This window comes from Pygocentrus nattereri, chromosome 27 (assembly GCF_015220715.1).
Source record: "Pygocentrus nattereri isolate fPygNat1 chromosome 27, fPygNat1.pri, whole genome shotgun sequence".
Taxonomy (NCBI): Eukaryota; Metazoa; Chordata; class Actinopteri; order Characiformes; family Serrasalmidae; genus Pygocentrus; species Pygocentrus nattereri.
Window position 1 is genome coordinate 19,581,708 of NC_051237.1, and position 25,724 is coordinate 19,607,431.

General features: G+C 39.8%; 1 protein-coding gene across 1 annotated transcript in view; it reads left to right on the forward strand.

The window, feature by feature from the left end:
- srebf2 (sterol regulatory element binding transcription factor 2) overlaps positions 1 to 25,724 on the forward strand; it is a 38,059-nt gene extending 12,335 nt beyond the window's left edge. The window contains exons 2-20 of the mRNA XM_017683193.2: positions 1,116 to 1,384; positions 1,644 to 1,854; positions 2,472 to 2,650; positions 6,577 to 6,726; positions 7,527 to 7,802; positions 8,109 to 8,223; positions 8,670 to 8,821; positions 10,117 to 10,330; positions 12,524 to 12,699; positions 13,893 to 14,142; positions 14,413 to 14,582; positions 15,143 to 15,314; positions 16,577 to 16,694; positions 17,446 to 17,555; positions 17,816 to 17,948; positions 18,740 to 18,905; positions 19,320 to 19,496; positions 21,216 to 21,321; positions 21,885 to 25,724. Of these exons, the coding sequence (XP_017538682.1) occupies positions 1,116 to 1,384; positions 1,644 to 1,854; positions 2,472 to 2,650; positions 6,577 to 6,726; positions 7,527 to 7,802; positions 8,109 to 8,223; positions 8,670 to 8,821; positions 10,117 to 10,330; positions 12,524 to 12,699; positions 13,893 to 14,142; positions 14,413 to 14,582; positions 15,143 to 15,314; positions 16,577 to 16,694; positions 17,446 to 17,555; positions 17,816 to 17,948; positions 18,740 to 18,905; positions 19,320 to 19,496; positions 21,216 to 21,321; positions 21,885 to 22,090 (3,350 nt within the window). The 3' untranslated portion in view covers positions 22,091 to 25,724. The remainder of the gene's footprint in view (positions 1 to 1,115; positions 1,385 to 1,643; positions 1,855 to 2,471; positions 2,651 to 6,576; positions 6,727 to 7,526; positions 7,803 to 8,108; positions 8,224 to 8,669; positions 8,822 to 10,116; positions 10,331 to 12,523; positions 12,700 to 13,892; positions 14,143 to 14,412; positions 14,583 to 15,142; positions 15,315 to 16,576; positions 16,695 to 17,445; positions 17,556 to 17,815; positions 17,949 to 18,739; positions 18,906 to 19,319; positions 19,497 to 21,215; positions 21,322 to 21,884) is intronic.

Sequence of the window (25,724 nt, forward strand, 5' to 3'; positions counted from 1 at the left end):
CTGTAAGCGGAGCTGAGTTTCTCTTGACACGGGCCGGCTGGGATTCCGCCCCGTGCAGGAAAGGGTTGTTTTGTGCGCACTGAGAGAAAGGAGAGGATCACTCCTTGTCCAAATTGGACTGGTTTACCGTTTTTGGTTTTTTTTTTTTTCCCCATTTTTAAAAATTTTTGATACTTTTTTGATACCCCAACCGGGGAAATTCCACCTCCGCATTTAATCCATCCCTGAAGTGAAACACCACATACATACTAGTGAACACACACACTAGGGGGCAGTGAGCACACTTGCCCGGAGCGGTGGGCAGCCCTATCCACGGCGCCCGGGGAGCAGTTGGGGGTTAGGTGTCTTGCTCAAGGACACCTCAGTCATGGACTGTCGGCCCTGGTGATCGAACCGGCAACCTTCCGGTCACAGGGCCAGATCCCTAACCTCCAGCCCACGACTGCCCCCAAATTTCATGCCTGGGTTAAGCTGAGTACATGCAGTGTTTGTGAACCTGAAGCCTCCCTCCTTCGAGTCATTCATTCTTATCATTTTTGTCGTTTTTGTGCCGTGTGTGTTTTCGTTCTTGTCTGTGTTTTGTTTTGTGTGTGTTTATTAACCATTTAACATACTGCCTGTGAACCATGGGGTCGGGTGTTAGTTATGTTAAACCTAAAGCAGGGGCAACGCCAAAGGATTACATGTTACTGCTGCTCAATTTAAGGCAGAACAGAAAAACTATTGTGAAGAACTAAAACTCTTTGGTGAAGCTGCAGTTTGTTTGAGTAAAGTGTAGTAATGGAAATTGCAGTATTATGTGTTTTGAATGTTGCAGTATGTTATATATCAGTGTGTGTCCACTTTTCCAGTAATCGATGATATTAGATAACTATAATTATTAGAATTTATTTACACTGTTCACAGTAAAAAGAGTTTTTCTTTTCCCCCTTTCATTTAATTTTGTTTATAAAATATTTTGTAATAAATTTATGTTCTAAACATTAATCTGTTTTTGTCAACCTTATGTTTACATTTTAATGACATACATGACCATGTTACTCAGTTTTAAGTTTTTAAAATGTCACATTTTTTTTTTGTGGTGTTTCTTTCTCTTTGTCTCTCTCTTTGTGCAGAAATGCTGCAGTTTGTGAGTAACCAGGCTGATTTTCCTGACCTTTTTGAGGATCAGGTTGGATCAGTGCCACTGCAAGCTGGGGTTGGGTCTAACATTCGGCCGTCCGCTGCCGGGCTACAGAGTAACCCGGTGACCCTAATGCCTGCCACCCCAACACCTGCCCTTCCACTCACGCCACCACACACACCTGTACAGACCATCACAGGTCAACAAACCCGTGTGCCGCCACTGCTGCAGCCCAGACCACAACCTCAGCAACATATACAGGTAAAAGTTACTGACACACATAGTCATACAGGTACAACAATACAAACACACAGATGCATATAGTGAAAGTTTTAGGCGCAACACTTTTAAGACAATACAGGTCAACTTCAGCTTCAGCATCTAAACATTAGAGCCCCATGCTTTAATAGTAGTGATTTTACAACTGAAATTTACAGATATGTAGACCTGTAAGAACAGCGTTGGAGTATGGTTTGTAAGGTTTTAGAAAGCTGCTGTAATTTGTGTTGTTGACTTGCAGGTGGCTGCAGCCCCAGTGCCTCTGCAGACGCAGACAGTGACAGTGCAGTCTCAGAGTTTTCCTGTTCAGACGCTGGCTGTGCAGGCTCACACTCAGACACTTCCAGTGCAGACACAGGCACAGACAGTGATGATCGCTCCCACGGCAGCGCAGTCACGATTCATACAAAACCCCGTTATCTGCCACCAGAACCCCAACACCAGCTTCCAGGGTGAGACGACACAATGCACTGTTTGCTGTTTTTGCACTTTTTTTGTTTTTGTTTTTAACAAAATAAACAGAGAATACAGTGTTATACAAACTACACAAATTTATATACCAAAGACCTCCTGACTGAAGCTCAGAATTGCTTAATACTTTAAAGGAGTAATGTAAATGTGCCTTTGCATGGATAGTGTGCAAAACTTTAGACTAAATCTTTATTTGGTTTTGAGGTGTAGACTTTTAAAAGTGGACATGGCATGTGATATGGAAAGGTGTGTAAATTTTGATCAATACATTTAAATCACTGATACCTGATACTTTATGTTTAGAGATGGTTAAAGGCAACTTAAACCAAAGAATACTATCAAAACATTAGGAAACTGAGACACGTTTGCCATTTTATGGTTTGCTGAAAATCCAGAATAATGTATATTTTTGCATTGTACCACAGATCTTGTGACATTTGTGTATTAATTGAATTATGTGGTGATGTTGCGGGCCTTAGTTGCTTCAATAAATAAAAAAATATGAAACAGTATTAGATGAAATTATGGAGGTGTGGTACAATATGTGTCTTCAGTAATATTACGTTATTCATAATTTCTTTTCTTTTCTTTTCTTTAGTCCTTCAACCACAGATGCAGAGCATTGTAACATCACCGCAGGTTCAGCCGATGACTATCCAGCACCAGCGTTTGTTAACTCCTCCTTGTCAGACAATCCAGACACTGTCCACAGCACCCACTGCTGTTCACACCGTGTCATCACAGGTGCAGCAGGTGCAACAAGTGCAGCAAGTACCTGTGAGTAAGCACAGTACCAGTGCTTTATTATTATTATTATTATTATTATTATTATTATATTATCAAATCAATTTTATTTTTATAGCGCTTTTTACAATGGATGTTGTCACAAAGCAGCTTGACAATTTCAGAAAAGACAAAGTTTTAACAGGAGTGTAAGCAAGTGGGCAAGTGGGCAACGCAGGGGCAACAGTGGCAAGGAAAAACTCCCTCAGAACTGAGGAAGAAACCTTGGGAGGAACCAGGCTCACCAGGGGGGGACCCGTCCTCCTCTGGTGAAACTACCTAGAAGTGATTATATTACTAATATTAATAGCAGTAATATTGGTATTAGGAATAACTAGCAGTCTATGAGAACATCAGTGTAGGGTGGGCAGCTAATTTACTTCTTGCTAATTTTGGACCCAGAAGGAGAACCTCTGTTTTGTTACTGTTTAATAGGAGGAAGTTACGTGACAGCATTTCATGTCATTTACACAGTCCTCCATTTTCTTTAACCTGTATTTGTCATCAGGCTTGGCTGATATGTACAGTTGAGTATCGTCTGCATAACAATGAAAGTTTACGCCATGGTTACTTATAACTGTGCCTAACGGTAACATGTATAGTGTAAATAGTAATGGTCCTAATATAGACCCCTGCGGAATTCCAAATCTCACTTTTGAATAATTGGAAGATAAATTGTTTACCCTAATAAACTGATAACGTTCTGTTAGATAAGATCTGAACCATGATAGGGCCGTCCCTGTGACTCCAACCATGTTTTCTAACCTTTCTAGGAGAATATTGTGGTCTATTGTATCAAAAGCCGCGCTGAGGTCAAGTAGCACTAAGAGAGATATGTAGCCTTGATCAGAGGCAAGAAGAAGATCATTAGTTATGTTAACTAGAGCGTCTCAGTGCTGTGGTGTGGCCTGAATCCAGATTGGAATTTTTCATATATATGGTTCTTGTGTAGATATGAACTAAGTTGTTGGTCCACAGCTTTTTATAAGATCTTTGATATAAACGGTAAGTTAGAAACAGGCCTGTAATTAGACAAAACAGCGACATCAAGATTTGGTTTCTTGATCAGAGATTTGATAACTGCTAGTTTAAAAGCTTTGGGTACATGGCCCAGACTAAGGGACGGGTTTACTATAGTTAAAATAGGGTTTATAATAACTGGCAGTACTTCTTTGAGTAATTTTGATGGAATTGCATCGAGTATGCAGGTTGTGCAATTTGCAGAGGAGATAATCTTCTCTAGCTGTGGGAGTGGGTAAAAGGTTTCCAGGCTCTTTTCTACAGCTGTGTTTTGTTCTATATCAGCCAAGCTGGATTTGATACTGTGGGTTGAATTTGTTGTCTAATATTTTCAATTTTATTATTAAAGAAGTCCATAAAAAAAAAAGAGTTGCTGGAATTTCTGGTTCAGTGCCTGCCTGAATTTTTGTGATTTGGGAAATCACATTACACAGTATTCTAGGATTATACTTATTATTCTCGATCAGCGAGGCCAGATATGCTGAGCGAGCTTCAGTGAGGGCATTTCTATCCTCTATAAGGCCGTCCTTCCAGGCACAGTGGAACACTTCCAGCTTGGTTTGACGCCATTTCTGCTCTAGTTTCCGAACTGTTTGTTTTAAGATACGGGTTTTATCGTTGTACCACGGGGCTTTTTCTGCCTTATTCTTTTTATTTTACGTGGGGCCACATTTTCTAAAGTGGATCGGAAGGTATTTTCTAAATAATCGGTTAGTAAATCTAGTTCCATTGGGTCTGATGCAGTGGAGACTGGGGTAGATATCTCTGGGAGATTTTCTATAAATTGTAGAGCGGTAAAAGGTTTTATTGAGCGCTTTGTTGAATAACAAGGGGACGTATATATATTATGGCTAAGTCGTAGCTCATATGAAAATAGGTAATGGTCGGAGATCGCTGTGGTTTGCGGTAGGATATTAAGCTTGTCTATGTTAAGACCTAGTGTCAAAACTAAATCTAACGTATGACTACAGTAGTGTGTCGGCCCTGTTACATTTTGGGTAAAACCAACAGAGTCTAGGATTGAGGTAAATGCCCTTTTTAATGGGTCGTCTACCTTCTCAAAGTGAATATTAAAATCCCCTACAATTATTACTTTATCGTTGCACACAGCCAGGTTTGCAGCGAAATCACAATTCTTTTATAAATTCAGAGTCGCCCCCTGGTGGCCTGTAAATGTTAAATAATGAAAACACCTTTTTTGTGACCGGATTTGTAACGTGAATAGAGAGGACCTCAAAGGAAGTGAAAGTGTCGCATTGTTTCTGAATAATATCTATAGTATTTTTGTAGATTACACAGACTCCACCTCCCTTGCCTGATAATCTTGGCCTATGTGCATAATTATAGCCTACAGGCGTGTTGATTAGGTTATTTAAAGACACAGTCTCTATAAAGCTGAACCTGGGTAACGCCTCAAGGCGGATCGCAGACGGTCGGTTTAGCCTGTCTGTCTGCGGCCTGGTCCCGGCTCTGAAATATTATTATTTCAGAACGTTGTTATTATGTTATTTCAAAGTCAGAGCCTTATTATTATTGTTATTCCCCACAATACACATACAAAGACAGTCTGGTGTAATTACCCTTATGGAATCTGTTCTTATTATAGGCTTTTTCTTTATTTTAAATGAATTCCATAATACACAATTAACTGCATAGTCATGTGATTAATTTCTTATTTATTTGACTTATTTATTTATTTATTTTTCTGCTTTGCCAACAAAAAAGGACAACTGAACAAATGCAGAAAGAAAAATTCTCTTTAAAACAAGACTGTGCAGAATAACTTTTTATTAAATATTTAATTAGTAGATTTTTCTCTACTGGATTGAAAGTTTAGAATCCACACTTCATGTAGAATTTCTTTTCCTGTTTCAATGACCAACTAGTGAGAAATAATTAATATAAAATTTCCACTTTTTGCCAGCCACACACACTCAACGATAAATTTTCCACAAATAATTCTTGGCATGATGCCATAGAAGACCTTCTTTTGGAACTTTTTTTGAAGAAAACTTTTAAGTGGATGTTTCTTTAGAGAGCCATTTATGTAAAGAAGATGTGAAGAACCTCTTGAAAGTTCAGAAAATCTCCACATAATGTAAATATTCTAGGAAGTGCTCCTAAATTGGTGTAGAACCTTTTTACATTATGTGAAGGTTCTTTAAAGGAGCAATATGTAAGATCATGCAACCTGTCAAATTTATTCTCAACACTCCACACCTCCAGAAAGTTCTGGTGTCCACCCCTATTGTAATAATTCATTATTTGCCCCAAACTTCAGCAATAAACAATCTTTTTACTCACCAAGAGCTGTCTCTAGCAGTGAAGAGCAATGCCAGTGTTAACTCTTGTTTAGCTTCTATTAATGTCACTTTTTTCTTTGCTACTGAATGTGATTTATTTCTGGGAGCAGATAGTGGTGGTGATAGTGGTCACCTGCCAAGAGCTTCAGCCATCTGTGTGTTTACTGTTCATTCATTGGCTTAATCTTATGGCCTAACTTGATCTTAACCCAAAGTCTAATTCTAACTCCAACCCTGGTCCTAAATCAAACACCTGTCTTTCCACAGATAATCAACTTTGGTCTGTCCAAACAAAGAGAGACCAAAGATTCTTCACTTTCACACATCTCTTTTCAGACTTGGTTCTTTTGGGAATTTAGTGTTTCTTCTATGGCGTCACTCAAGGAACCTTTTGTGGCACTTTATTGTCTACATCTTCTCAGATTAACGATATGCCCAGGTGCCTAAGACCTTAGTGTATTTCACCTGATAACAAATCTAAACTGTAAACATGTTTAAATGTGTTTGTGTGTGTGTGTTTGTGTGTGTGTGTTTGTGTGTGTGTGTTTGTGTGTGTGTGTGTGCGTGTGTGTGTGTGCGTGTGTGTGTGTGTGATAGGTGTTGGTGCATCAGCCGCAGATTCTGAAGACCGATTCATTGGTCTTGACCACATTGAAGCATGATGGAACCCAGGTCCTCTCCACCATGCAGAATCCAACTGGAATCACAACTCTCACCACACCACTGCAGACTGCACTACAGGTTCCGGTACGTACACACACACATACACATCACATACACACACACACACAGATACTGTGTTTCTTCTAGAGCTGTGCCGCCTAACTCAAGCTCAAAAGGGTCTGCAAAAATATGTTTTGGGTTGAGGTTGGGCTGATTTTCATCTACAGCAACGGGCTCCTGACAGCCTCAAGCTTGTTTTCTATTGATTAATAATTGTTTAAGTTGTCTGTTATGGGTTGATGGAAAGGTCACAGTGGATGTTTCCCCTTGCGTATTGTCTTCTTTTAGTGTTTGTTCCATAATGACCATTTCTCTCAATCATCTCATGCATTTAAAACAAAGCACTGTAGAACTCTGTGATGATATATTTCTGTTGAGGCAGGTTTGAGTTGGGTTAGGCTTTCAAATTGAGCAGTACCAGTCAGGTCAAGTCTCAAAATCAAGGTTACAAAAGAGCATTATTGAGGTCAGGTACTGATGTTGGATGATAGATCTGGATTAGAATCATGACTACATAACATCCTAAAGATACTAGAGTGAGGGAGCTTCATCCAGAATGCATTACTCCACAGCCCAATACTTGTTTATACCTCACTGGCTGAGGCTTAGCATTGGGTATGGCGATCTTAGGCTCATGTTCAGCTACTTCACAGCAACCCAACTAACTGGCAATAATTTCACTAATCTATCTATATCTCTCTCTTACTCTCTCTTTTTCTCTCTCTCTCTTTCTTTCTTTCTTTCTTTCTTTCTTTCTTTCTTTCTTTCTTTCTCTCTCTTTATTTCTCTCTGTCTCCCTCTCTCCTTCTCTCCCTCTCTCTCAGACACTGGTGGGCAGTAACATTCTGACCACTGTTCCAGTTGTCATGGGCGGTGCTGAAAAGTTACCCATCAAACAACTCCAGTCAGGCCCCACCCACAGTGGGGGCATAACCAGGACTGTGGTGGAGCAAAGCACAGCTGTTACCACGGCAACAGGTGGAGTGGTGAAGGAGGGCGAAAGGAGGACAACCCACAATATCATTGAGAAGAGATACCGCTCATCCATAAACGACAAAATCCTTGAGCTCCGAGACCTCGTCATGGGCAGCGACGCCAAAGTATAGGCTCTAGATGCATGCTGGGAAGGGGAGTTTTAAAAACTGGGCATTGTTAGCATACATCTATTTGCATGCGATCAGCTTTAACACTTCCAGCTGAAGTGACATGAAGTAGCCATTAGTATTATGTAAAGAGAAAAGTCTTTACAAGAGTTTGAGAAAGAACATTATAGTCAGTCTCAGACAGATTTGTATAGGTAATTCAAAAGTTGAGGGGATTTTGTATAAAAACGCAATACTGTCAACAAAGACAACAGTGAATTAAAGGGAAATGAACTGAACTGTGTTAAATTGTATTTATGACAGATGCATAAGTCAGGTGTGCTGCGGAAGGCGATAGACTACATTAAGTACCTGCAGCAAGTGAACCACAAGCTGAGGCAGGAGAACCTGGCACTAAAAATGGCCAGCCAGAAACACAGTGAGTAGAGTACGATGCACATACCTATAAGGAACAATGATATGTCTCATGTTACGTACGGTACCATGCAAAAGTCTGAGGCAAGTACGTTGTTTAAAACCATTTATCTTGACAACAGTTGAATTTTAAACAATATATATGGTTAGAATAAATGCAAAGGTTTCTCCTGGACACCTCCAGTCCCTGCCTAGATTCGTTAAATTATATCGACAGCACACTTAATTAACTTAGTGAAGCATTGATTTAACAAGAGCAATTGTTGATGATCACTACAGTTAATTCTACACTTCCTTGAGGAGACTCTTGGAAAGAGTTCAGAGAACACATTGACATTTGTAAAGCTGTTCTCTCTCTCTCTGTCTCTGTCTCTCTGTCTCTGTCTCTCTGTCTCTGTCTCTCTCTGTCTCTCTCTCTCTCTCTCTCTCTCTCTCTCTCTCTCTCTCTAGGAGTGATTTGTGTGGCAGATGATGTGGAGATGAAGCCAGATGTGTGTGTGATGACTCCACCCCCTTCGGACTCCGGCTCCAGTTCTCCACCTCAGTCCTCTCCGTTTTGTCTGGACTCCGAGCCAGGCAGTCCGCTGCTAGAACATGAGCAGGTACACTCATGCATACCAACACTAGTACCCATCAGTTTGTTTCTGTACTACAGTATAACAGTAATGCAGACCCATCAACCTTTATGCATCTTGCATAGCATTTTGACAGCAAAGTATGCTAATTCGATTAGCCATTCTGCGCAATAATCTGTTGACGCCTGCAAGTTCAGTTGTGAGTGTGAAGTCCTTAAATCTAACTCCAAGAGGCAGCAGCATCTAGCCTACTTGAAAAACCGAAGAAATAGCAATACCAACACCACTTCAATCATAGCGCTATTTTCATTTTCGAGGATGACGCAAAGTATTTTCTTTTCCCATGGCAGAATAATAGTGTAATGCTGAGAACCATGAAAACAGTACTACTTCTTTAGGCCGGTGTAGCTAAAAAATATTTAAATCTCCAATACTTATTTATACTAAAAATGTAAAATTTTTATTTAAAAACTAAAACATAAAATGACAAAATGGTAAAAATGCAACTTAATTTTTCCTGCTGCTTTTCACGGATGGTGTAAGCATCTCCATAGGCAGCTCATATAGTGCTCAGACTCAGAAATACCCGAAAGCTCCAGTTCCAGCTCCTGAATGAGGGGGCGAAACTCTCAGTGCCCCTTTTACTTTTCCTGAATGGAATATCATGACATGTCATGTCAGTTGAAAACCACTGCATTAATCAAACCAGGGAAATCTTTCAGACACTGCACATTAAAGCATAGGTGTTATGTCTAAAAAGCAAGAAGTTTGAGTGATGCTTTCAGATGAGCTAATTCTGGAGCTAAAGCTAAGAATGGCTTTAGAAAATGCATCCCAGCTTGTACTGTAACATTATCAGGAGACACAATATTAAAATGGGTATTAGCAAATACAGCAACCTACATAAAGTTTAGCTTATTTAAGAACATGTTGATAGTATTTCAGCTTTGGAAAATGAAATGAAAACATCACAAACCTTCATATAATTAAGATGATGTGTTTCTGAGTTATACATTTCTCAGTAAGACACATCACTTCTTTGGTCTAATAATTAAGATTGGACTAATAATTAAGATTTACTGCCACCACCGTTTTAACTGCAGGTTGATCTGAGAGAAAGTAGACCTTGGAGATGTCAGTGATTGACTGAGGGGAATGTCAGTCATTATTTTTCAGTCAACTGGTTTAGTAAGGAACGTTAATAGATCTCCAAAGGCAGGGGAGCCCAATCCTGGTCCTGGAGATTAGGATTGGTCCTAAATGGAATATTCAGTATATTCAAAATAAGAAGTGTAACCCCCCACCCCACCCCACCCACGCAGGTAAAGAGTGAGCCAGCTTCCCCCTCCTCCTCTGTCGGTGTGATGGACCGCTCCAGAGTGCTGCTGTGCGCTTTGACCTTCCTGTGTCTGTCCCTGAACCCTCTGCCCTCGCTTCTGGGCTCGGATGATAACGGTGCCCCTTCATGGCCTGGAGGAGAAGGACATGGACCCTCTAGATCACTTGTCTGGCTGCCTGCACAGACTCAGAGCTTCAGTGAGTTTCTCACACACTGTATATACACAGAGTAACTCCGTGTACATGTTCACTCCATGTACACATTTCCATACAGCCAGTGGAACTGGAAGGGGTTAGCTTAAAAGTCAGTCACCTTTCAAAATGTTGTGGGTGAGAGTATTGCTGTTTCCAAATGCAAATGTATTAATGTACATTAATGTACAAGTCCAAGTGTAAATTTCAGTGTTATGTTATTTATACCAGTGGTTGCGAAAAGTGGTTGTGATAAACAAATGGGTTACCTAAAAAAAAATTCTAATGTTTGGGGTGTACACTTCATTAAATCTTTTTCATTCTATAAGTGGGCCACATAATTGCACAAATACTTCCCTGACATAGATGACACAAAAAACTCATTGCATTCAACTCCCCAACTCCTAGATAAGATATTCTCACTTAAAGTAGTATGAGCCGATTTTCAAATGCCGAGTTTAATCTGTAGAGCTGTTAAAGATAAATGTCTGGTGTTACTTTGCTGAATTGTGTCTGTAGTTAGTCCACATTTAATTATTCACTGTTCTTTTTAAAGCCACACATATGCAGTGTGCCCACATATAGACCACTGTGCACTTGTAAATAACATTATTTATTCAGTATATCTGACAAAGTGCTATGAACATGTTTGATATTTAAGGGGGACTGATATTGTAAGACTAAATGTCTAAGATATGCGTGATTGCAGTATATGCATGTATGTAGGAGTGAGAGGGGTACACTGCAAAAGGTTAAAGTCTGAAGGTGCACAGGACTGTAAAATTGGGAACCACTGATTTGTACAAAAAGATCAATGCTTCTGGCACAGCAAAGCCTTATGCTGAGATCAGACTGCACAAATTCATCCTGATTTTTACATGGTTTTGTTGTCGTTAACATTTTCAGCATGGGCCCAAATATGAGTATTGGTAATGATGAACCAGTCTTGACACCCTGACGTAAAGTCTAGCATGTCAGACTTTTTGTATTTTTCTGTCTGGTTTAACATCTCTAACAATGTGTTCCTTGACATTAACCAATAGGAATAAAGAGTGCTGTCTGCCACACATGGGTAAACATGGTAAAGAGAAAGAGGAACGCTGCTGTTGCAGCTATCAGGTGGGCAGCTGGTAGGAACTTGTGTAAGAACATGAACGAACATGAACCAATTATGATTGGTTTGCCAGTCTCTCAACTAAGACACAGCATGAATTTATAGCACTATGATTGCCTAATCTCACAGTGACAGTCATGAAGACAAAAATATTGTTTAGTCTGTTCCTGGCATTCATAAAAAAACAACATTGAAGTCAATAATTAAACTGCTACTATGTGCAATCTTGCTTAGACACAAGTTACATTTCTTTGACCTGAAACTAGAAAAAGATGCCTTCGTGTGCTTTGTTTAGCAGGGTGCAGGGGCACTCACATTCATACGGATAGTCTTATGTAAAGCTGCACTTTGTAAGTATGGAACTTTGGGCAAGTATCATTCTCTATGTTACTGCACGAAACGTGTAGAAGAACATTTTGTAACGAGGGATGTGGTGGTACTTTAGCTATGGGTGATGCCTCAGAGGATGACTGCATCTGCCTTTCCAATGTGTACATATTCAGTGATATCTAACTTTTAGCATTGTGAGCAACACATGCAGCAAACTTTGCTCAGGTAACCCCTATCATGTCAGAGTTCTTTTTGAGTCTGTGTGTGTGATGTGAATACATAAAGACATAAATAATAAATGGTCTGAAAAACCCAAGCTGACTGCTCTGATGCACAGCAGTGAAAGAACACCATATTTTGGCAGAGTTTTTTCAAAGTAATTCCTTTGATTTTTCTAAACAACTCTTACACAGTGCAGCTTTAATTATAATTGATTGCTAATTGCACTAATTACAATTAGTCATATGTAAAATTTGCACAAACGTGGTCACATCCTAAGTTAAAATAAGTTAACACAACCTTTCTGAAAATTTTAGTGCAGAGTTTCTGTTAATTTGCAAATTTTAAAATGATCAAACACAAAATATATGCTGTGCTGTGATGCATTAAAATGTGCAGATACATGTTGTCTGTTCAGGATGTGTGCACCAAAAGTTTTGTCTGATAATGCTCTCTCTGTCTCTCTGTCTCTCTCTCTCGCTCGCTCTCTCGCTCTCTCCCTCTCTCCCTCTCCCTCTCCCTCTGCACCTCTGCAGCAGCGTGGCTGTGGTGTGTGTTGCCGTGGGTAACAGTGTGGGTGTTGTCTGGAGTTGGAGTGGTATGGGGGTGCGTGAGGATTTTGTATTTGTGGGAGCCAGTAACACCCCTACACTCTCCAACATCGGTGCTGTTCTGGAGACACCGCAAACAGGCCGACCTACAGCTCTTTAGGGTACATGCGCGCGCACACACACACACACACAGGCACAGATTAGAGATTAGAAATGAGCAGATCAGAGGGACAGAGAAGGTGGAGCAGTTTGGAGATAAAGCCAGAGAGGCCAGGTTGAGATGGTTTGGACATGTGTTGAGGAGGAATAGTGGATATATTGGGCAAAGAATGTTGGAGATGGAGCTGCCGGGTAGAAGGAGAAGAGGTAGACCTCAGAGAAGGTTTATGGATGTAGTGAAGGTGGACATGGAGATGGTTGGTGTAAAAGTAGAGGAGGCAGTGGATAGGGCAAGATGGAGGTAGATAATCCGCTGTGGCGACAGAAGAAGAAGAAGAAGAAGAAGAAGAAGAAGAAGAAGAAGAAGAATTCATTTATAGAGCACTTTTCATAACAACAGCAGTTCAAAGTGCTTTACAGACAAGTGATAGAAGAAGAAACTATAAGTCTTCATTTAAAAATCTTATAAAGCAGTAACCGAACGGCCTCTCCACGTGGTATATGCAAAAGGCCAGTATATATAACCCGTTTGATATTACATTACTTTTTTTTTTTTAATCTACTTTTTCTAAGACTTTAAAAAAGAAGATTTGAAATTGGTCTAAAATTATTTAGTGTGAAAGGATCCATGAAAACTAGAAACTAGGGTCCCATTTCAATACTCTTTTTAACATGCCCTTGCCAACTTCAGCTCACCTCTCAGATGTGTGTCTCACCTCTCTCATGATACACACTCGCAGCAGAAGGGAGGGGACAACTGAAACGTGCTTGAACTAATCGATGAGCCATGAAAGTTTTGCAATGCCAAAATTTTTGGTACAGTGCCTTTCTTTTTGTTGTTTTAGCCATTTTTAGCCTTTAGCAAGTGAGCAGAGTAGAATGCATGGTTTTGAATTATTAAGCAATTTAAAATAGTTTACTCCTACTGCTTATGAACAGCTTTGTCTGTAAGTTTACACTTATGTTTAGCCTGTAATTTTTGTGCATTGTGGGACACAAGGACATTTTCCTGAAACTTTCAAGCAAATCTGAGATGGTTAGTAGAGATGCCTCTCTCTCTCTCTCTCTCGCTCTCGCTCTCGCTCTCGCTCTCGCTCTCTCTCTCGCTCTCTCTCTCGCTCTCTCTCTCGCTCTCTCTCTCGCTCTCTCTCTCGCTCTCTCTCTCGCTCTCTCTTGCTCTCTCTCCCTCTTTTAGGGTGATTACAGCGCTGCGGTGGTGAATTTAGAGACATGTCTTTCTGTTCTGTCCCGGGCTCTACCCTCTACCAACTTTGACCTTGCCTGCTCTCTCTCCTGGAATCTGATTCGCTACTGCTTGCACAGACCCGCCCCCTTTGGCTGGCTTGTGCGTCTGGTTGGTGGAAAACATGAGGGGGAGGAGTCTCAGACCAGCTCTAGAGATGCAGCTCTAGTCTACCATCGACTCGGCCAACTGCAGCTTACAGGTGCGTGTGTATTTTTTGTTTGTATTTGGACCATTCTACAGAATTAGTTCAATTTGCAGTTCTTTTAGATCTATTTAAACCAAAAGCATTAATTAGATAGTAATAAGCTAAATATATACACATTTGTGTTTTAAAATCTCAGATTTTTAACCAGTACAACAGAAAGATCCATATATTATACCTCAAATGTGCATTATCGAAATTGCAAAAATGTTTGATTTTGATACTTGGGCGATAATTCTATGAATTAAAAAAAATGTATGTGTGTAGGTAAAATGTCGGAGCGCAGTGCACTGTGGGGTGTCTGTGTGTGTCTGAATGCTGTTAATCTGAGTGAAAGTGCACGGGGAAAGATGAACTCTACTGAGCATGCTCAGATTTACATCTCTGCCGCCATTTCACTTCGTACTGCACTGGGGAACCACCTCACATGTCTTCCTGTAAGTATGCATATGTGATTATGCACACATACACACACTTGAATGTATGTCTTCAGGTATATGCATCTTTCATCAGCTTGAATATTTACATATTATTAGATTAGCTGACTGATGTGATCCTACATTATTGTACTAAGCAGAGAAACACAGCTGCACTGCTTAAATGTGCTTTGTGCAGCACACAGATGTTCAGACAAACTCTTACTACTTTTTTTCCTTTGTACTAGATTAGTTTTTAAATCAAATAACATTGTACTACAACCACAACTTTTACTCGGCTGCCCTATTATGTTCTTTTATTTGAAGATTAAGCCTGAACTCGCCAAATATCCAGTACATTGATTATTATAAATGTACTTTTCATGTATGTCTACACAAAACATTTTGTAAAGCCACTTTGAATAATAAAATGTTTAAATGTCTCTACATTTTCCCTTGTCCTATGGATGCTACCAGGTAGCTCTAAGAATGTGACACTTGTATTCTTGTTTGTCTGATGATGTAATCTCTTATAAACACATGCAACAAATATCCTCAGCTTTCTCTTCTCTTTCTCTCAGGGTTATCTCTTGAGTTGTGCAGAGAGTTTGATTGGTCATTCAGACTCTAAGCCCCTCCCAGACAGCCTACGTTGGCTCTTCACTCCTTTAGGCAGGCAGTTTTTCCTGAGCTGTGATTGGTCAGTGAAGCCAGAGAGCAGTGGAGGGGTTTACACTTCTGAGAGAGAGCAGGGTAAGAACAGAGAACCACATTATACACACACACGAAGAATATAGATGGACCTAAAATAAGCAATACCACACAAAGGAAACAAATAACAAATTAATAAAAAAGACAGTAAAATATAATTTTAGGAAGGTTAGGGTTAGGGCTAATAATATTTTAAGTTTAAGTTTAAGTGATACTGTTTTGATCCCACAACCAGGGAAATTCCATCTCCGCATTTAACCCATCCATGCAAGTGAAACACCACACACACACTAGGGGGCAGTGAGCACACTTGCCCGGAGCGGTGGGCAGCCCTATCCACGGCGCCCGGGGAGCAATTGGGGTTAGGTGTCTTGCTCAAGGACACCTCGGTCATGGACTGTCGGCGCTGAGGATTGAACCGGCAACCTTCCGGTCACAGGGCCAGATCCCTAACCTCCAGCCCACGACTGCCCCCAATTTTTTGTCTAAATTTAAATAAACACACATTAAGATACTTTACTTATAGGATAGTTCTGGCCCTAAAATCTGATTGGCTGAGCTGCGTTATAAGTTGTTGTAAAATAAACAATATATGCACACCTAAGACTGCCTCAAAATTACTGAACTCTTTCTTACTGTGCTGTGTCACAAAAAAACACATTTGCTGCTAATGGAATAATCTTTGACTGTAATGCTGCTCACGTGGACCACATTGTGATGAAGTATTTCACTCGTATGGCTTACACGCTTAAAATGTTCATTTTAGTCACAAGTCACGTCAACCCCAGGCAGAATCCCAGATGCCTTACATACTCCCTAAGTAGTGTGCTAGCTTCTACAGCCAAATAGTGCACTGTTTGTGAAGCATGGATGTGGCTGAATCCCAAACAGTTTGCACTGTTGGGGTGCAGGAGCTAGTATTTAACATAGCCCAATGTGTAGGGAGAAGGGCGCCATTTGAGATTGAGCCTCAGCATGAGATGAGGGCCACGGTTAGCCTGGTGTTATATAAGACTCACGGTCGTAATTTGGTGACCAATAAGTACTTACACAGTTAAAGTTTTTGCATCAAACAGTGTAATGTAATGAATTGGTCATTGTTAAAGGACAAAAACGTAAGTTCATGATATGACCGCAGTTTACAGTGATGAGCAAGATCATTTAAAGATTAGCGGAGTTGGACAGTCTACAGTGTGGGTCAGACAACATGCTACATACAGCTCTGTAATACTGAAAACTCAACACAACTTTTGCAAATTGAACTACTAATTGAGTTTTTCTGTACTTTGTGTGTTTGTATGTAGCGGATCCTATTGCACAGCTGCATCGCTGTTTCTGTGAAAAGCTTTTGGAAAGAGCCGTCCACACACTCATCCAACCTCACACTGACACAGAGACGAGCAAACACAGGGAGGAGAACGGGTAGGCACACATACAGACAAATGCATGTAGGAATGAAATCTGTGGATTGCTACATTTTCATCTAGGCCTGCTTCTTTCCTCATGCTCTGTATGTTTTAGAGTATTTTTAAACTCCCCATTTTTTAAATAAGGGTTTTAATAAGTTGCTTGATTGGAGCACATATGTTAGGGCAAGAAAACACTAAAATGTGCAGTGTTTCCATGACTGGGATTGATGAATATTAAAGTAATGAATATATACGCTGCTGTTCAGTTTCAAATTACTTACATAATACTTTTAATTGAATAATGCCCTACAGAGTGCAGAATGAAAATTTATAAACTAGATACCAAAATGTAACCTGATACTTTAGACTGTAAATATACTATTTTAGAACAAACAAGTGACATGACATGGCAAAAAATAGTAAATGTTTTTTAAATGATTTTTAAACTGTAATTGTCTTTGCTTTTGAGGCTTTCTGGATATTTGTTTCATTCTAAGTTAGTTCTGTATGTTATACATTTTGCTATGCATTTACAATACTTTCAGTTATTTACAATACTTTCAGTTATTTACAATACTTTTTCAGTTATTATAAAATCATCTACAGCACTGTTCAAATTTAAAATCTTTGTTTTTACAGCTTCCTACAAATTGTTTGAAACCCATAGAATATTAGCATCATTTTACAAAGCATACACTGCTACATTGCGCACAAATTTCTGATACCTCCTTCCTCTCTCTCCCACTCCCTCTCTCTGTGTGTAGAGAGTTCAGTGGTGTGTTGGAGTTTCTGCAGTTGTTGAACAGCTGCACTGAAGACTCTGCTTCCCCCACTCCACCCTTCCCTGCTCTGGCCAATCACAATATGACACCAGGTACATGGCTTTTGCCTTGCACATGTGCATGTCCTTATACCACAGCATGAGGACAGACAAATCCCAACTAACATAATTCCTGCAACAACACTTGGATATGGAATGATTTAATTGAGCAATGCAATGTTTATGCGAAATAATAGGTCTATAGATCCTACCTTTAACATTTGATTGGCTGGAAAAATATTGGCTAATCTATATATTTATTTTGCTGGTGCTTCCTGTGTGTGTCCTGCCTGCTGTGGTCTTGCTGTGGTCAGTGGGAGACCCTGTGTGCCGCTGGTGGGCATCCATCCTGAAGGCATCTGTTCACTGGCTGCAAGGTGATGATGTGTCTGTGAGGTTAATGCTCGCGGAGGTTGAACGAATGCCCAGGGCTCTACACTCAATAGAGTGAGTATTTAAATGTGTGAATGTGAGTGATGGCACGAGAATATAAATTATTTACTTGCTTAAGAAAGGAAAAGGCCAAAGGAAAATGAGTGGGGTAAAAAGTAAACATTAAAAAAAAACATTAAAAGATAATGTAAGGAAATGAGTGCTGACAGCCATGCAAGACCATCAGATAAACAACCATGCATCACCATCCGATAAACAGTACTTATAGCTTGCAACTTTGACAAATAGGAGAAGATCAAGCTCCACTTCAGATCTGAAAAATCCACAGGTGTTTCTGTCCATCCGTCCACTGTGACAAGATAACTCACATTGACTTGTTTTCTCATAGCAGAAGGATAGACAGAAACAGAAAGAAAAAGAAAACTTGCTCTAGAACACATCTGAGATGTGAAGTAAGGTTTTGATGATGAGTCTAAAGTTGTAGTTGGCATACTTGGTCCCTGAGAGGCGGAAAATGCAACTGAATCTGAACTTTGAAAATTTCTTGAAAAACTGAAAGCTGGTCTCCTGAAACATAATACAGAGTAATGTAAGCTGCAATAAGTTGAAATGTTGGACGCACTAAATACTGAAAAATGTGGTATTATAGTTAGTTGTTCTGTGTAATGTTCTGTTAAATATCTGTTTTTCCTGACTCTGAAAAATGTTGTACTTAATGGTTTATGGTAAGTAAATGAAAGGTGGTCTCTTTTGCACAGCACTGTATTTGATGCAGTGGTCAGTTATGGTGTATATTGTTTTAATTTTTTCCTCTTTTCATGTGTGCGTTTGCATGTGTTTTCTAGCCACCCATTGTCAAAGGCTGTGCTGGCGCTGTGTAAGGCGGTGCAGATGAGTGTGTGTCCACAGAAGGGAGAGGGAACGTTGAGCTGCATCACACACTGCGATCGGGCCAGTGCCTACCTGCATTCCAGCATCTCACACACACACACCTACACTTGGTTGCACAAGGTACACACCATGCTTGCACTTAATGCAGCATAAATGACATACTGACTCATATTGAGTGTAAAAATATGTGTATGTACAATATTTAATCTGTGAATGTATGTTTGTAGAGTGTGTGTGTGTGTGTCTGTGTGTGTGTGTGTGTGTGTGTGTGTGTGTGTGTGTGTGTGTGTGTGCAGTAATTAACGGAGGTGGCTGTGGTGCATTGTAGTTGCATTGCATGATGCTGTAGCCTAGTGCAATGTGTCTGCAGTGCAATACAGAGGCCTACCATTTCCCCCTTACACACACTCTCTCACACACACACACACACACACACACACACACACACACACACACACACACACACACCATATCTCTAAAAACACACACACCATGCACTCATGCGTACATACCTGCTTTGTGTTTCTCCTACAGGGAATGGAGTTGCTGATGTGTGACCTTCTGCTCACTCTGAGGACCAGCCTATGGCAACGAGGAGGCGGAGCCAATGGAGAGCCAGGCCCTGCCCCCAGTTCACAGTTGGCTGGATTCCAAAGGGACCTGAGCTCTCTTCGTAAACTAGCTCAGGGTTTCCCCCAGGCTCAGCACAAGGTAATACTAACCCCTCTCTATTGGTCACCGATAGAAAACCTATAACCATTAATAATGCAGTCCTGATTTTTAATACAAAACTTTCAGGCCTCGTTATTGGTCACTAATATAAAACATGTCTAACCACTAATACCTCAGTGTTGATCTCTCATACGAATCTCATATGAGAGATCTCTGAATGGTAATCGCTGATACAACATCTTTATGCTCCAATACCATGTTATTGATCTCTGGTACAAAACCTATAACCCCTAATATCTTACTCTTGATCTCTAATACCACCACTGACCTGCTAATATGCAAACAGAACACATATAATTTGCTAGTTTTATGCCATTGTTTTAAGGAACCTGTGGGTTATGCCAGTGTTTTTCTAACTGTGGGAAAACAAGTGGATCACAAGGAAGGTGCATCAATGCATATTTAACATGTTTTCCAAAAGGGCAGATTTGAATTAAGCACAATTTTGATCAGAAAAGAGAACTACATTGTTCTGTACTACACAGCTGCAGCTTACAGAATGCACATGTAAAGGGCATGCTTTTAGCATGAAGTGTTATGCAAACCATGATGGAAGGGTTGTGTGGTTGCAGTGATCAAAGATTGATGACTGTGTTTTGTGCTGTTAGCTGCAAGCATGGTATTGGCCCTAGTTAGCCTAATTTGTGCTGTTGAATGGCACAGCATGCAGTAGGCTAACAAACATGCTGTAGGCTAACAGTAGGCCCACGCTAACCACCATTAAACTAAGTAATTCTGATGCCAACATATAGGCCTACTGTGTGTGTGTGCATGTGCACGGATGCAGTATGCTTGTTTAGTAACACTTCTTTTTTTTGATTTTATGTTTTTATTCTACTTTTTTCTTTTATTGTTTTTTCACTCTTAAGCATTTTTCCATTATAATTTCCTTTTGGTGTTCCTTTTGCTTTTATTTATCTAAGCCACACTGAATTCCCTTTGTGTATGAAATGTGCTGCATAAATGCACTTACCTTGCCTTGTCTGTGTGTAATACTGAAGTGATATCACAGTGGTAAGTGGAACACTATGGTATTGAAAGTTTGCCTTTATTATTTGATTATTTTTCTCTTTTATTGTTTCAGTTGTCTCAAGTATGTGTAGGATTATGTTTGTTTTCATAGCTGTATTCTAATGTGCTTGTTTTGGTCAGATAAATAGTATAGTAAATAAATATTATTATAGTAATATTGAGTAAAAGTGGACTTTGACTTTTGTGGACTTTGACTCTTTGACATATCATATTTCACAAAATATGTCTACATATTTTAGGTCCCAACATGGAAAAAATGGGAGCACCTCCTATAGGGCTTGTGTCTTACATTACTTGGGGAGTTCTACCAGGGTTGTGTGTCTAAAATCTCTCTCTCTCTCTCTCTCTCATCTCTCTATCTCTGTCTCTCTCTCTTATTTATCTATCTTTCTTTTCTCTCTCTGTCTGTCTCTTCTCTCTATCTCTCTCTCTCTCTCTCTTTTCTCTCTCTCTCTCTCTTTTCTCTCTCTCTCTCTCTCTCTCTCTCTCTCTTTTCTCTCTCTCTCTCTCTCTCTCTCTTTCTCTCTCTCTCTCTCTCTCTCTCTTTTCTCTCTCCTCTCTCTGCTCTCTCTCTCTCTCTCTCTCTTTTCTCTCTCTCTCTCTCTCTCTCTCTCTCTCTCTCTCTCTCTCTCTCTCTCTCTTTTTTCTCTCTCTCTCTCTCTCTAGGTGTTTTTGCATGAGACTACAGTTAGGTTAATGGCAGGAGCAAGTCCAACTCGTACACACCAGCTACTGGAGCACAGCCTGCGCCGAAGAACACACACTTATACAGGTATATGTATTTTCTTTTGCATGTGTGTATGATCTTGTATAAACAACTTTTTGTCTTAATTTATACCAAGCCATTAAACATACCATGGCAAACATGCATCTTTGTATCTTCTGATTTTAGTAGTTAAACACACCTCGAACCAATCATTTTCTTGCACCAAATATCAATCATTCAAAAATAGCAACTTGAAGTTTGCAGTTTTACTTGTCATCACCAACTAATACTGCCTGTCAAAAGTTTGTGCACACCTGGCTTTAATATTTTTTTTGTTGATATATTTATTACTAAAAGAATAATATATTACAAACTGTATCACACATGTAAATATTATCTTTTAACAACAGTTCAGTTATGAAAATCTAAATTACTTTTCATGCCAAGTGTATATCTGCAGGTATTTTTCCGAACTTAATTGAAAAGCAAAGGTGAGAAAATGTAAGATTTCAAGTGAAGGAACGGTGACCCCAGAACTCTTTATGGCCTCTTTATTGTCACATAATATATGTTAATTCCATTTTATCCTTGTGTTTTCCCTGTGCGGCTGTTTCCTTTCATGCTTGTAGAAGGCGTATGTGTTGCTGGTGAACGCGAGAGAGCACATGCCATCCTGCTGGCTTTCAGTCATCTGCCTGTGCCCCTGCTGACCCCTCCTGGACACCGTGCCCGCATGCTTGCAGAGGCCAAACGCACACTGGAGAGAGCAGGGGACCGCCGCACACTCACAGACTGCCAGCATATACTGCTGAGAGGGACCACCATCACCTCATAAACACATAAACATACTGCAGATAGTGGGATCAATCCATGTAAAAGTCACTGAGAATCTCTCAACTGACCACCTCTGATTTGCTTTTGGTAGTAAGCTGATGATGACGATGATTCAAAGGCAGAAATTGCCATGTTGCGGCTTTATAAGCAGTTTTAAATACGTACGTGTAATGTTTTATTATAAATAAATTATTTAGCCATACTTCCCAGTTTGTACTGGAGGTTTTTAAAAGTGCGAAATACTATCTGAGGAAAATTACTAGCATTTTACGTACAGTGTCCTGTACTGTGTCTGTTATAATGAAGGAAAACACCAATTATTTTCTATGTGTAGTACATGGACATGGCATTGGGGCTCACTGCTCACTTTGTACAGTGTGACATTAAGAAAGGTATTAGCAAGCTAGTGGCTTATTGTGCTTCCAGAGAAGAAAAATTCATGAACCCAGTGATACACTTTATCATCCTGATTTTTAACAAGAATGTAAATGCACTAAATATTTTAGACCAGGGGTTCCCAACCTTTTGCACCCCAAGGCCCGCTTAACCCACCCCAAAACTTTTCACGGCCCCCCAGAATATTTTTTATTGCCGTTTAAAACCAAATACAGTGCAACCATCCACGTGATCTGCAGAGGTGTAAAATTCAGGTCCAGAAAGTGAAAATCCTTCCCAGGATTTAGTTCCAACGGCCTGACTTCTCTAGTTATATAGAATCACCAGCAGAGCTGTCCAGTTGGAACAAAATCCTGGGAAGGATTTTGACTTTCTGGACCTGAATTTTACACCTCTGGTGATCTGTGAAACTGACTGCATAATCACACAACAAAAGAAACTAAACATTTACAGCATTTGTCACTCACCTAATGAGATGGCTGATGTTGTTTGCCATCTACCAAGTGGTGAATGTCAGGTTGAAGTGCAGAAAGTTGCAAACGGAGGTCTGGCTCAACATTAAGCCTATTCCTGTATTTGGTCTTGAGTACCACCAACATAGAAAATCCAGTTTCGCAGAGATACGTTGTGGGAAATGGCATCAGGAATCTCACTGCCTTGTCTGAAAGATGAGGGTACTCTGACCTAACATGAAGCCAAAAATTTACCAAGGACTTTTGTGAAAAAATTCATTTTAAAGCACTGACACAAGAGAGATCAATAAGGCTGTCCTGCTCAGACGCACTCAGACTTGCGATGGCTCCTTGGCATATGTCGACAAAGGGATTTTCTATCCAGCTGAAATGGACGTCTAGAGCTCTAGAGCTGGAAAGTAATCGCCTAGCTGCATTTTCAAACTTTGCAGGTGCTCAACAATCGGTCTTGAAACCGCATTTGGCAGAGCATTTGAGTATTTTCTTTTGTCAGGAAATCTGACAGATCGTCAAATTACTCGTAGTTTGACTGTTCCACACGCTTAAATCAAACTCTCCCCAAATTTATGTGGCATTCCAGCCTTTGCTATTAGCTGCGCAACACGGTAGGAAGCCTCAACAGCTTTAGCATTATCGGTTCCAGAGCAAGCCAATTCAAGGGTCTTTTTCCTGCTTTGGTATTCTTTAAGTTTGTTCTCAAAAAATTCCACAGGTTTAGATGCATACTCGCTGTGTTTAGTCTCCAAATGCCGACGTAACTTGGTTGTCTTCAACGAACTCAAACTAAACACGTTTTGTTTTGCAAACAAACGAACTAAATATGCTGAACTATCTATTTATTGGAGAAAAAATAAGATTTTTGGCCTACAGCCCCCTTGCTGTACGTCAGGTTGGAAACCACTGTTTTAGACATAGTCTAGGCCTCATGTGTACTGCGCACAGTAACATTGATTTCTAAAAATATTAAGCAAATCTGAGGTGGTCAAAGAGAGTTTCAAAGTTGAAATCAGATTACTGCACTTCACCCCTGTAAACACACAGCTGCTGGGTTGGCATACACACACACACACACACACACACACACAGACACACACACACACACACACACACACACTAACCTTATGTACTCAGGCTTGAGGCCTTACTGATAGGAATTTCCTCTTGATGCAGATATGCACAAACACATACACACACAACTAACCAACACAGAGACTCGCACACAAACACATGTAAGAGGAATATAGGCTGAGGAGGTTTGATTAGAATTAAAATCTCATCACAGCCCAGTGCGTCTCCATCTACCTCACACACACACACACACACACACACACACACACACACACACACACACACACACACACATACATACATATACATATATAATGTGTGTATGTATATATACACACAGTGCACAGTGCTTTAACATCCCTCACATTCACCCACCCTCCCAGTCTACACATTGTGCATGAAGTGGGACCTGCAACCACACACACACACACACAGCAGGATGTACAGTGCTGTGTAAAAGTCAGATGCCATCTTTCATTTCTTTAATTTTCAGTCAAAAAAGCCATTAAGTACAAGTTTTTGTTTCAAATCTACAGAATCTTTAATGGAATCACTGTGGAAATTCAGCGCAACATGTTGGGTTTAAAAGGATGTGTAGCTGTCAAGAAGCCATTACAGAAATTTTTAGTATCATACAAACATTTTAATCATCTACATTTGGATTTTCAGTATATATTTTTACTTTTCACTAACATTGAAAATGATTCATTTGTACTTAATGGCTGTTTTGACTGGAAATAAAATAATTAGTCTCTGAATTTTGCACAGTACTGTCCATTATGTATTAATTATTATATAATTATACACAGTGTAGACATTATACAACACAACACCTATTTCTGTAACTTGAGCTCATAGAATCTATTATTTATTCAGAATGATAACACCCACAATTACTCAACACACACCACACAGGCGCACACACACACCAGATTGTATATAAACTGTACATAGCATTGTAGAGACCAAAGTCATATATAAAGCTTAGTGGGATCAGTTCACCAGTACATGTGCGAGAGAGAGTGGTGGAATTGGGGTAATAAATGGTGTACAGCTGAAAAATGGTCTTTCACAGCTTTTAATTCTTTTTTTTTTTTTTTTACCGTGCTTTCTCTGAGATGGTTTTCTTTTACTTTGGTGGTTTTGCCTGTTAGAGCTGTGTGTGTCTCTAAGAATTTAATGAGCTGTTTGTCACAAAAACTTGGTTCATTTATTTGTTCTTGTATATTTTTTTTCCTTCATCTTTTTTGACCAGTACCTTTTCCTGGCATCTTTCACAGTTCTGGATGTCAGTTTGTCCTGCTTGCTGACACAGAAATATCAGCTAGGAATTTTAGGCTATTCAATATATATATATTTTTTTTTGTTTTTCTTCATTAAAACTGCCTGTGTGTGTTTACAAGGAGGTGGAAGTGATTTTATAGGTAATTTTTATTTCTTGTGGATTTAAATGCTCAAAACTAAAACTGTAGCTAAAGGAATATCTAGACTGTTTGCTTTTGGATAGTGGAGCTGTGTGTGTGTGTGTGTGTGTGTGTGTGTGTGTGTGTTAAAGCCCAGTAATGGACTGATCTGAATGGGTGGAATTTCTGCTGAATCATATACAGATGGCTTCTCTTATATGCTTCCCTTTAAACGTGTTTGCTTTTTCCTGTTTATTTTGTTTTGTAATAAAACAGCAGATGGCATTCAACACAC